This window comes from Malurus melanocephalus, unplaced genomic scaffold (genome assembly GCF_030028575.1).
Source record: "Malurus melanocephalus ecotype Western Australia unplaced genomic scaffold, MMel_1.1 scaffold_547, whole genome shotgun sequence".
NCBI classification, from domain to species: Eukaryota; Metazoa; Chordata; class Aves; order Passeriformes; family Maluridae; genus Malurus; species Malurus melanocephalus.
Window position 1 is genome coordinate 294010 of NW_026623779.1, and position 13207 is coordinate 307216.

A 13207-nucleotide genomic window follows, 5' to 3' on the forward strand; every position below is an offset into this window, starting at 1 on the left:
CGGCACCGGCACCGGGCGGCCCTGGGCCCGGGCGGCCGCGGGGCAGCGGTGGCACCAACATGTCGGTGGCGGGGCTCAAGAAGCAGTTTCACAAAGCCAGCCAGGTAAGGCGGGGCGGCGGGGCCCGGGCGGGCTTTGCTGTTGATGGGCGGTTCGCCCAGCGCGCTCCCGCACGGGGCGGCGGATCCCTCCTCTGGCTGTGGCAGCATCACCCTGGCACCTCCGGGGAGTGTTTCCTTCAGCGACAGCTCTGGGCCTTTGCTCGTATTTTTGCCTGTCAGCCTCCTGTGTTGATCTCACAAGAGAAGGGTGCCCGTTCCATTCTTTTGCTTGGGGTTTCAGGTCTTTAGCTATTCATATTTGTTATTTAACGATGGGTTCGTGTTCGTGTTTTGAGGCCTCAATTAAAGCCACAGTCTGTAGGGTACCAGCTTTCCCCCAAAGAGTTCATTGTTTTGGTCTTCCACCGATTGCTGGTTTATTATCCTACCTGGAATGCCATGGATTTGTCCTGTAGAGGGTATCAGATGATTCTAGAGTTTTCCCTCCTTTTCTAGATGCTGTACTCTTCTCTAGGGTGAATCTTCATCTTTACTASACTCCTTTATCTCCTGTCTCTTTTATAATGTACTTTGCATTAATAGTTTAGCTGTTTTTTAAGAGAGAAACCCCTTTCTGTCAAGCAGGAGGGCTGTTTGCATTCCATGGCGGGATGGTTCCAGTGCAAACCCCATTATTGTGGGGGCTTCAGGAGGGGCTGCAGTGGGATTTGCACTGAAGGTGTTTGGAAGCCTCAACTGCTTTGTTTGCTTGTTCCAARCCAAAGAGATCTGTATTTCTGTTGGCTGTCGTTAATGAAATGGTAATACTGAAATTAGTGCCTGTAACCTGTTCTGTCAAATCCGACAACTGCTCTTGCCTTGGTGAGAGTGAGGAAAATAAAGGTTCTTTGAGTGCTCAGCTGTCCTCTTTTTAGGTCTTCTTGCAGATATGTAGCTTGTCAGCAGCCCAAGTTCAGAATCTGTACTTTGTTTGGATACAGAGATGCTAAATATTTTATCTAATGTTTCAGTAGTGTGCTTTGYTTCATGGAATGTACTGATCCTGAAAAATGTTGTGAATCAGTATCTTTTGGTTAACTTTCACTGTTCCTTTGAGGAAATGCTGGACTTGCAGGGTAAACGAATCCAAAGGTAATTTATTGGCTTGTTTTGCATCTGCCATGCTGGTAAGTGGTGCAGCCTCTGCAGTGGAGATCCTGGAACTCAGGAAGCTGAAGAAACTTRACTGAGGAAGTCAGAGAGGTAACTGTAACAAGAGTCCTCATCTAGCAACTGCTAACAGTGCAGGTTACTTAATCCTGGCCAAATGTCAGGTAAACTAACAGCAACAACCAAAGGAGGTTGGGATCTGACACAGGCAATAGTAATGACAAGGAGGAACTGTAGAATATAYTGAATTTGACTACATTTATTGGGAAGTTGTGGTGTGACTTCCAGTATTCAATACAGTAAGGAATTGCAATGCATAACTCGGATAATACTCCTCATGGTGGGTCAAACGTAAAGTTTCAATGCATTTTTCAAATGCAAACTGAATGAGAATGAGGAAAACAGAAATGAGGAAAAAAATTAAATCAGTTAATTGAAAAGGTCTGTTGTTAYGGAAAGTAATGCTGTTTACTAGGAAATTAAAGTTCAGGAATAAGATACTGGATTTTTTTTTTTTTTTTGGTATGTGAGCTAACAGAAGACATTTCTTAAGAGCTCATTCTKTCAGAATGTGGATAAGATGTTGGGCAAAACAGTGGGAAAGTAGCAGAAGAAATAGCRTGTGTATATAGATCAAAACATCCAGGTCTAAACAATGAAACTRTTTATCTCTGACACACAGAGTCATAGCCATGCTTAGACATAWAAAGGTGTTGAACTAACAACTAAAAGGTGGAATATGAAAAATGGAAATACTGGGACTCCATCTTTAGCAGAATTCTTTTATAAAATGCTAAAGCAAGCAAATGCAGAGCATGAAGGAGGTATTTCTCTACAGAAGACTCGTTAAGTCTSCAAGTACAGTGGGATCACTTAAGGAGATTCAAACCTTTGTGTATTGAGAGGATGAGAGATGCCAGTGGTAACTGTTAACAGCAGAGAYAGGCATTGCTTGGGGAAAGAATGGAATTAATTCCTTTAGTGTTCCCAAAGGAGAATGGGGGCAGATGACAAAAACTGGCAGATGTCCCAGAGGACATTGAGGAATACTGGAGGGAATAAGACTTGTGTCAGGACATGTGATTAAGGAATAAGAATARTGTTTGAGAGCTGACAGAACCTAAAAAATGTGAAAGCTGAAGCAAGTGTATTAAGACAGCCTGTATTTAACAGTTCATTCAGAAATGTGGATATATATCCAAAAAGTGACAGGATCCATATATTTTCAGAAGATACTATTTCCGTGCTAAAATACACTTCTGTTCAATGGAAATAAACTACAGTTCTAAATGAAATAAAGGGTATAGATRTATAGTTATAAAAAGATTAAGGAAGATAAATGGATTTATGGAATAACTGTTTACTCTTACTGAACCACTGAACTTTTTTTTTTTTTCAAAATAACTGCATTTCAGTTTTGTTCTTGTAAAAGCCTGCCTCTTCTGGGTGTCTTTATGCTCAGCTTTTGTGTTGATTAGTGGTGATCACCTTTGTATTTAGACTTAAGTACAGTAGTCCAGGAAAAAGCAAAAATTACTTACAATTTCATACATGCAGTTGAGGTTTCTGGGACATTTATCTGGTGCTTGTCAGCTTGGTTTGTCTGAAGTTACAGTTWAGTAAATGAGTCTTTGCTTTATGAAAGGTCAGTAGCTAACTTCAAACAGTTACYAAAGCCCTTGCCAAAATCAGGCATGACACACCCTGTTCTAAACTTGGTTGGTGTAGTAAAAAGTTACCATGGGTGTGTCTGTTTGTAATCAGTAATTCACAAGGAGTGTTCTGATAGTTTTCCCCTCGAATTTTGCACCCAACTGTGGTTTCTTTCCCATTGGAAATCGTGTATATTTGTTGGTTTCCACTGAAGTGTCTTGYGGTGAGATTTAGAAGACAGCTCTTGTGTTATGGTGTCTGTTGACATCACTGCAGTGAGTTCTGCACCCCAGACAGTGAAGTTTTAGCTCTTTCTCTGTACATTCCAGTGGATGAAGCTGKAGTGCTGCTCCCTTATCTGTCCCCTACTGATTGCTTCCCCTGGTGTCACAGAATGGACAGAYCCAAAGCTTGTACGGATCTCAAAGTTTCTGTGTCTGTTCTGTAGTGATAATACCCTTCAGTTTATTAGAATTTTCTTCACTGTGCTTTCTACTTAGGTTATAAGTTTCATTTGAAAGTGGACTGCAGTGAGGATCACCTCCATTCTCTCCATTTRGTATTGGTGATGATTCCATGATGATAACTCATTAGACTCATGAAATGCCAAGCAGAACCCCGTGCAGTGTTCCCACCTCTCACTGGCTGATAAACAAGGGCAGGCTGTTTCTCAGAGCTTATCAACTCATGTGCAGCTCTCATGGAATTCAGATGGTTTTTAATAATATATTTTCAATATATTTAATTGACCTTCATGGAGTTGAGTTTGCAGTGAGAGTTTGTGTCTCGTTCAGCCTCTGGCAGATGTGATCTGTTTTCCTGTTTTTGCACTGAGCCCTTTTGATGTAGGTGTGTGTGTGTCTCTGTGCCTGCTGCTCTGTAGCCTTGTTCTCGTGGTGGTTGTGTGTGTGGGATAGCCCAGATGGTGGGAGGGCTGCCTCTTCTGCTGCTGGGACTGGTTTTAGTGTGCTTGTGTTTAGAAAAGCAGGAAGCATAGAGAGTGAATAAGAAAACCTTCATAGRTGTCAGATGCATTTCTGATTTCTGCTGCACTCTGAAATCACAGCCAGGCTTGGGTCCCTGGGTAAAGATGTGGGWTTTTCCAAAGTATGTGGAGGGAGGTGGGCTCAGAACCTCACTCCCTTGGGTGTTCTGAAAGCTCAGCCATGAGACTGGCATAGAAAATCTGCTATTGAGTTTAAATTCACACATTTGTATATATTTTTAATTAATTGTAGCGGAAAGCTGTGTATAGCAGTTTCACTCTCAACAGCTTATTCACACTGTATTTCTTAGGCCTAATTTCCAAAAGGTAGTGGAAAGCAATGCTTTTCTGAGGAAATGCAACTGCGAATATTCACAATTATTGTCAATATCTCATTTGTAATGTGCTAATCAACAGTTACTGTAACCTCTGCAGGCTGATTTCTTAAACCTTCTCCTATTGTCAGTGAAGAAAGAGAAGCTCCAAGAGATTGTGAATCAGAAGCTGGTTCTATTGTCTATAGATAGAGTTTAAGGAGGAGCACATTTTCTAACCAGAACAACGGAAATTTATTACTCCTCTTTTGCTTTCTGAAAGTGATTTAACTTTAGTATAATAAAGTATATGGTCTGTGATTTAATTTCTTACATATCCTGGATGGCATTTGTCTTTTCAAGTGCTGCAATTCTTTTAGCAATTTTTAAAGGGCCTTTTCCAATTTTTTAGTATTTTTTAAACTTTTGTTTATCACCAACAGTTGCAGGGATGCTGCTTCATCTCTCCCAGATTTCTGGTTTTGCTCCATTGATTTATGTGTCATTTTGATCCAATCTGGTGGAGTGAAGACCAGATCAGAATTAAGAACTCTTTGTTTCCCAGACAGAATAAGTTGTGTGATTGGATTTTGTTGTTAGGTTATTTGGTGATTGTGGTGGTGATATTTTTTGGTCTCTTGACTATTTTTCTTTTCTGCTATTTTGTAGATACTAGCCTAGACATAATATTTAAGCCTTTTTTAAAGTCCATGTTGACATTGAGTTAATACACAAAAACATCAATTACACAAGTGCTTGATAGCAAAGGAAGTGCTTTGGTAAACTTTGTACAAMGAGAACCTGAACTTGACAGTGAGACATGAAAGGAAATTTTTCTGACTACATGCAGATATATTTCTTTCCTAGACTACAAGCTGTTATCATACAGTCTGTTAGAGATACTGTCCTTTCACAGCCAGTGTGAATTGGGCATGATAAATCYGTGGGCAGAATAGAGAGAAAGCTTCCATCCTGTTCYTACTTTTTATTAGATAATTGGATTYACTTTTCTGAAAACCTTACAGAATTGTGGAAGAACAGTGGAGAAAAGGACAGTAGAATTTAGTTTCTTGTCTGATATGTTTTGAAATTTATATTTATACTTGTACAGTTGTATTTATCAGCAGCTAAGGTAGTCTGCCAGTAAGGCAGAAATGTAGCAAAAAGCAACTGTGTTTCAGTGAGCATATGCACAGTAAGTTAGCAGAAGGTGGAGGCTCTGCAGCCTTTAACAGTGCAKCTCTCAAAGCCTGCAAGAGAGGGATCATAATGCAGTAAACTGGAAACCCAGCAGAGATGCAGCTGCACTTTGGAAGGAGGTTATTTATATTTTACACATAAAATATTTATATATGGAAATCTGAATGGCTTTGCAATAGAGAGTAGCATAATAGAATGAGAGCTGAACTTTCTCCTTGAATTCATCTCCTTTTATAGCTGSTTGGCTTTGCTGTAGAGTTTTGCACAGGCATCCTGCAAGTTGGAGTGMGAGCTGGCACTTGATCCCAAACTCCTGCTGTGCCTGAGTCACTGCGGCACATGCTGGGTAATGCATTGCAGTGCAGGCTCCKGAGAGTCCTGCAATGCTGAAAAACAAAGAGCCAAGTGAAGCACAGCAGCAGCACTGCATTGAGGCTTTCTTTAGCATCACCTGRTGTTACTTGAAGTTGCAGTGCAACCACTTTATTGCAACACATATGTAATTCCAGTGTAAAATACATCCCAGTATTTATAGCTTCTGTGAAAAACACAGTGCTGTAACACTTCTTGTTAAGCACAAAGTGCTTCTGTTTATGTTATTGCCACTTTCACCCCAGTTTATTGCCATAGGCTAATTCTAGGCAATTTGATAACGATGGAAGTCAGTTCTATGTGCATGCTGAAGGAAGTTCTTTTCTGTCCTCATGGATGAAGTCAGTGGTGGATTTCTGCAATGCCGCTCTTAGTACTAGAAAGAATTATGCCTTGTGGGATCCAGGACAGTGTGTCTTTCTCAGAAATGGAGCTGAGGAGCCCTATTAGTCCCAGTTGCATTTTAGTTTGTGGTGTTTCATGTAACAATGGCTTGCTGCCTAAAACCAGGGGCATGTTTTGAAATGGGGTTACGAAAATGAGGCAGAAAAGTACAGTGGCTTCCTCTCCAAGCTAGTCATGGTGAATAAAGTGATGAAATAATGCCTTTTTTTCCCCCCTTCACTTTTCACTGTGATACATGGAGATTTTCTATGAAATGAATRAAAGGAGCATGGATTGTTGCAAACTTTCAGGTGCAAGAAAGTGCTTGAGATTTGTTTGTTCCATTTAGGTTTTTTCCAACTAATGTTGAGCACAGGTTGCATTAGCAAAGATTGAGCTATTGAAGTCCTTTCTTTCTTCCCATGGGTAGTGTTTCTAAGGACCTACATGGATCCTAGCTAAGTCAGCAATGCTGCTGGGAGCACATTGATGGATTTTTCATAATATTTGAGTAAGGAGACTTATAAGACCATTAAAAATTCATTTGTTGCAYTTGTAGTAGACCCAGGAACTGGAAGCACATTCCTTCACAGTGCTYTGATGCTGGACATGAACTTAGGCCTGGGAAAACTGTGGCCTAAAATGTCAAAGAAAGAAAGAAGAAGAAACCTCTCAAGCTGTGCAGACAGAATTCTTGCTGATTGAAAGGCAAAGTGTGCAATCCATGTAGAGCAGGACCAGGTGGATTGCCTTGAGTAGCAAGGAACGGGGGCTGAGTGTGTGCAGAAGAATGTGGGAGTTTCACACTGTACCCAAAGCACAGGAAACTACAGGACTGGCAGCTCAGATGAGTAGGAATGATGCCATTGAGATCAAAATAATGTGCAATAAAAAGTAAGGATATGAGAAGGAATTCTCAGTCCGTTTTATAGTGATTTAAAATCCACACAGCCAGTCTAAGTGCTAAAAAATGTAAGCAGCAGTTTAATAACATTGAAGGACAAAWTTCTAACTTGATTACGTGGAATGGAATTGTGTAAGAATTACTGTCTGGAAAGTMGTTTCTGAAAGAGCAATAAACAAATTATTTGTCACTTTTCATGCATGAAAGGTTGACTTGTTGTCAAAGGATGGTAAAGGTAGCAAGAGACTAGCTAACCAGTAAAAAATAAATGTGGTGTAATTCTCAGGTTCTCTCTGGGCAAAACAGAAGGTTTGAAGGGACTTCTTYGACAATTATTAGCATCTGTAAAAGCAGTCTAAATGTAGTCATGAGAGGCATCAAATATAGAAACAAATCACACGGGAGYGAGGAGTAAGAAGATAATATGAAAGGTTCTCGTGTTACTTGGAAGGGAAGTGTGTAAAGGAGTTATTTAAATCTCTGATTTGAAGCATTTTGGTTTATAGTACAATCACCCTTTCTTGTCTTTGCAGTGGGTATATATGAGTATATCAAAAGGAAGCCACACCTTCCTTACAAGCACACAGAACAACTGCAGAATGGAGGATTGTTTTAGGGCCAAATCAGGATGGTATTGCTGCCAAGTGAAATTTTGCACTTGGGATCCATGGAGGGAGGAAAAAGTGTTAATGTGGTAACAGCCACACAGCCAACGTGCACGCAGTGTGCAACTTGTCATTCACAGCTCCAGCTCCTCTCCATGCAGAGGAAATGATGAAATATTGCCCAGTTGTACCTGAAACAAGCTGCTGGAAGAGAGGCAGAAAATGGTTCTGGTGGGGTGCARAAAGAAATACGGAAATAAAACATGTGATTCTGTCAGCATGGAGCTTTATGGTTTCGGGCATGTCATTGTTCTTGGCTGTTTTGGGTCTTATATCAATTAATTTAAATTAATCAGAGACTTTAATGTAATCAGGTTTGCTCATTAAAAGCATCTGTATATTTTTCTGAAAAGTGGATGCTTGAGTCTTGACACTGTTACATTTTTTAAGTCGGTTTGCATCAAATTATGTGTCTGTGTCCAAAAATTTAGTTAGGTTTGTTCATTGCATTTGAATTCYTACAAAGATGTTTTCCCTCAGAGATGTGTACAGTAATAATGACTGAATTTCCTGATTTATAAATGCATGTGTAATATCAGTGTTGAGTTCTTTAGGAAACAGTGGGGGTTTGTCAGGAAGAGTTCAAGGTTTTGCAGTACAAAGTAGTTTTTGTTGTACAATGCRTGTGCTAAAGAATAGCAGACAAGTTTGACTAAAACACTCAGCAGTGGTGTGACGTGTCACCGCCTGGTGCGAAATGAGTCACTCTCTATAGGAATGCAAAATCACATTATAGAGTCTGGAGTCTTGTACTTTATTCATGTATGGACAAGTGTGTCCTTTGTCCATGATCCTGGTGTTCTTCAGTGTCTGTGTGCATCTGACTGAGGCTCACAGAGAGCATTGCATTGGTGTATGTACCAGCTCATGCCAGTGATCTGTTTRATTTGTACCATTGCCTCCATTTCCTCAGGGCTCAGTATCTTAGCCTCCTTTTCCAACAATTCCTTAGATTTGGTTCCAGACTGAGGATAGTTGTGGAACTGTTTTGTCATGTGGCTGTTTTGTCGTGTGTAGAAGTGTGGCCTCAGAGCTGTATTTATTTGGTCTTGCTTCAGAACAATTGTTCATGTTGTGTCTGAACAGGTGCATTAAGGGGGAAAGATCATTTAGTGCTGGTGGGAAGGACCACATCCAGAAATCATCAAAGGGGAGTGGGAAACCTTTCTGTGCAGAGAATTGGAACAAGTCTGGAGARAGCATGAGAGTTACTGGAGCTCCATGGCTTATGCAATGGCATAGAGATGAGGGTTGGATTTATAGGCAGGGAAGAGGAGGTGGCATGTAGGTAACTTGAAAAACTGAGCTGGCCATGAGRTGGACTCAGTTTCTGGAATATACCTCTCCATGTTTTTGCTGCCTGCAAAGTTCAGTAGCTGCCAAAGGCATCAGGAATAAAAGCACTGTGGTTTAGAAGTGTCTATGTGAATGAGGCCTGCGTTTCTTACTTTTTCATCCCACTGGTGTGGTCAAACAGTTAACATGAGAATTGCAGTGTTAGTGGGTGCACTCAGCCTGTGTAGATACCTGGGGAGGATGCCAAGCCTGWTAKGGATTCCAAGTTTAAAGCATTTGARGCTTTAGATCACAATCACAATGTGTTTAAGAATTACAGAACCAGAAGCAGCGKCTGTGCCCAAGTTCAGCTGGTTTAAGAGCCTGTAGGACCCAGAGGTAAAAGTCCAGTTTCAGGATAATGGTATTACTGCAGCAGCTTGTCTGGGTAAGTTAATAACAAGTTCCATTARTCACTGGGTGGTCCAGCTCATTTGTGAGAGGCTGTGGGGGAGTGGAGGGGGTAGAATTGTGTGTGAATTGTTCTTTATTGGAGTTCAGTGCTTTGGCCACAATGGCCTGCAATARCAAGCTCTGTGCCACTGCTGCTGAGATGTTCCAACTCTCTGGGGCTGGAATCAGGCTTCTGCTTTGTGACAGCTGCTCTTCTTTCCTGGAAATGTGCAACACGTTTCCTTTCATGTTGTTCAGTGCCTAAACTCTGTACTAGTGGTTAAAAAGAGTAAGGAATGCGTGTAATTAGGAAGCAGAGAAAGCTGCTTTATGTTATGGGAAAGAAATAAAGGACACTTTTTACAGCTACAGTCGAGGGTCCTGCCATAAATATCCGCATATGATTACTGATTGCTTAATAGTTTTTTGTCARAAATTTAGTGAAGAAAATTATCTCAAATGCTGTTTGCATTATAAGAGAAAGGACTTKGCCTTTTAAGTTTATTAAGTGGTGGAATATGTTCCTTTAAACATTTTCTGCTAGAATTATATTAAACATTCTGTATGCTTTGAGCTCATGTATTTAATGTTACCTGGTAGAGCTGTAGGTCTCACCTGAGGCTTAAATCCAAAAGTGTTTTGCTGTTGACAGGTCTGAAGGCAGGAGGAGACTGAAATACCATTTATAGAAAAGAAGGGTTTATTACATGCTGATGGCATTTTGTCTAAGTGACAGATTTCTAATCAAAGGCCTTTGCTGTTGCAGTGGTTTCAAACCAAGGTGTATTGCATTTTCTGAGCCTGGCACTCACCCTTTCTAAGCCATTTGGCACGTGGGTGATCACAGTCAGTGTAAGTGCTGATCCTTATCTGTTGTGTTCTTAACTTCAAGTGTCCCTGCGTCCCAGGGAAAGTGCAATTTAAAGGCAGGTCAAATTTAATGAAATGTGGAGTCATAAAGGGTATGTATCTATGTGACAGAAAGCAGAGGTGATAGAAGGTGGATTTTCAAGGAAAGGTTTATTGCAACTCTCCTTGAAAGCAAAGGTAGTTTTTATCTCTTTCTGGCTGTTTTGTTCCTGCTCATTTTGTTATTATCTGTTTCTCAAAATAACAGCAAGTACATGATCTTCTCTGGAATGTTCTCTACAGTATTTCTGTCCTAGGACTCTTTGTTCTTTTAACCTTGAGTCGAAATTATAAATTACCAGGATAAACCAGTCTTGTGCTTTGATAAAAGAACTTGAGARTGTATCAATAAATGACTCCTGAACAAAGCACTGAAGAGAACAAAAGTATATGCATCTCTTGATGGGAACAGAAAAGAGACACTAGCAGGGAAAAAGGACAGAGGGGTTGGCTTGTGAGAGATGATATTTGGRATGGAAGGTTGGATGAATTTTTATCGTTTGTAGATGCACAAAGTAACTGGTCATTCTAAAATGTTTAATTTCCTGCCTAAGTGTCATTTCTCTAAACAATTTATGAAGCCACTGCTCCTAACTGGGGGAACATTTTTTTTTGACTTATGCAGCAAAAATGGACAGTTCTTGGTCCCTCTGAGTTGGGCTTAGTGTTGGAACTAGTATCATGATTAGAAATTTTTTTCTGGAAAAAGTGTGTTTGTGTGTATGAGATTTGCTYAGGTTTTGAGCAGGCCATACATGCAGCAGAGGTGGGGAGAAGTGTAAATTAGAACAAAACAATGGAAAGGAAAGAAACAGAAGGCAAGGAGGGGTAAAAGGTAATGAGGGGTGAGGCAACTGATAGAAAACAAACTAAATGGAAAGTGGTAGTGAAAAGAGATGTAATGAAAAAAAAGTGTACCACTGATTAGTAAATGAGGAGGAAACAGCATTTTTCAGAATGCATGGCTGGCTTAACATCTCCGTGAGAGCAAAATTACAAAGCATAGTAGAAATATTCGAGAGAGGCGAGAGTGGCAGCTCTGCTCTCGTGTGCTGCCAGGGGAGATGGGCACAGCCCGGGCACTGCCAGGATACCCAAACACTGCAGGAGTGCCCGAGCAGAGCTGAATGCCCTGGCACAGAGCAGGGCTGAAGGAATCTGTCAGTGCTAAAGCCATTTCCTTGCTCTACCCTGCCCTGGTTCTTGTTTCACTTGTTGAGCACTGAGCCAAACTCTTCTATTTGTCAGTCTCAAAGACAATGATACCCTAACAAAGAGCAGCTTTGTGCTGGTGTTTGAAGCTTTGGCATTGATTTCACCTGGATGGACAGAGGAGCATCAGTCGGGCTGTTTGTGTCCCAGGAAGGCAAGYAGTGTTTGTATTCAGCCCTGCACAGGATTTCAGCAATTTCAGATTGTCACTGGGACCCTGCTGGTGTGGCTGCTCAGGGAATGCTCTGAATTGCCACATCCCRTCCTGCCAGGGGCATTCCTGCCCCTCTCCTCAGTGTCTGAGCTGGGATGGTTGGTACAGCCTCAGGCCACCTCTCACCAAAGGCTCTGAAACTCAGATCCTCAGGCTAAAAGAAATTATAGCAAACCTCTTCTGAAAATAGAGCTAAATTCCAATAGGTTCACAAATGAAATACAGGAATTTAAAGTTCTAATGTTTTAAATAGACTCTGAATTAAATTATTATGGAGTATTAAATGTGCTACCCTTTCAAAAGTGGTAATTTTTGCCATAGTTTCCTTTAAAACTTAAWWTTTTTTGCAAACTCTGGAACTGGTSATACAGGTGAGAGAAGTGCCTGCTTGAGCTAATTCTRGAAGTGTGGAGGGTTGGGAATTGAAAAGTAACAAAAGGAGGCATGTAGTGGACTCCTGGAAGAAACCAGTGCATTCATTGCCGAAAAAAAAAAGTGTGAAAAATGGGACTCGTGTGCATTGTTACATGTGCCTTTTRGGCAGGTAGGCTTGCCATTGCTGTGCAAATGATCATGCAGTGTTTCTTTGCAGAAGTGCATCTTTTCATTTGCGCTGGTGGGTGGAATGCTGCCAAGCCATGGTTTGTTGTGCAAGTTCATCTTCTTTCTAGAGTATCCAACTTGCTGTATACTTCTAAAGCATCTAGCTTTTAGAAAAAAGTATTTGCTGATTGTCAGAATTGTTAATTCTGTTTGAAATGTKTTAGGCCACAGTGCTGTGGGTCTTGCTATGTGCATTGTTGTTTGCAAGGAAGTGATGGGTCCAGGCATCCCCAGGGAACTCCACAGTCAAGCAATAGTTTAARTATTGGCAATTTCTGCAGTGTTTTTTGGGAAAACTGTAGCCCATGCACAGAAGCTGCCCTAAACTGCGTGTGCTTTGGATGTATAGATTGGTTAAGAAAATAGCCACAGCTGATCTGGCAATTATTTTTGAATGTAAATAACAGAAGCCTTTGCTGTGCTGCGCCAGAAGAAACTCCAGGASAAAATACTTCTTGCAAAGAAGGCATTAAGTGATAGTAATGCAGTAGTAGTAGTTCAGCTGCTCTCAGCTGTTTATGACTAGAATCTGAAATGAAACAGAGCTCATATCTTGGCAGTGTTGAGTCCTGTGTGCTTCTCTGATGAGTCTCTTGGGTCAGACTCTTGAGAAGTATTTACATGCCTGGAGATTTTGATAAGCACTTGGTGGGGTGTTCAGAAGCATGCAGGTCTCCAATACCTCTTGTCTTACATAAGGGAATATGGGAGTGTGAATATGCACATGTGCAGGTATAGAAAAGCTATTGATTAACTCTATTATGTTGAAGCAAAATAATATAAAATAGCATTGTCTGAGGTTCCTCAACCCCAGCACACATGGATTGCACTGTTTGAGGTTCCTCAGTCCCAG

The 13207-nt window shown here is 41.0% G+C and overlaps 1 protein-coding gene across 1 annotated transcript in view; it reads left to right on the forward strand.

Annotated features, from left to right (window-relative positions):
- Nucleotides 1–6: 6 nt before the first annotated feature.
- The window catches only part of SH3GL3 (SH3 domain containing GRB2 like 3, endophilin A3), a 31594-nt gene continuing 18393 nt past the window's right edge, over nucleotides 7–13207 (forward strand). Inside the window, exon 1 of the mRNA XM_057382036.1 lies at nucleotides 7–104. Within this exon, the coding sequence (XP_057238019.1) occupies nucleotides 60–104 (45 nt within the window). The 5' untranslated portion in view covers nucleotides 7–59. The remainder of the gene's footprint in view (nucleotides 105–13207) is intronic.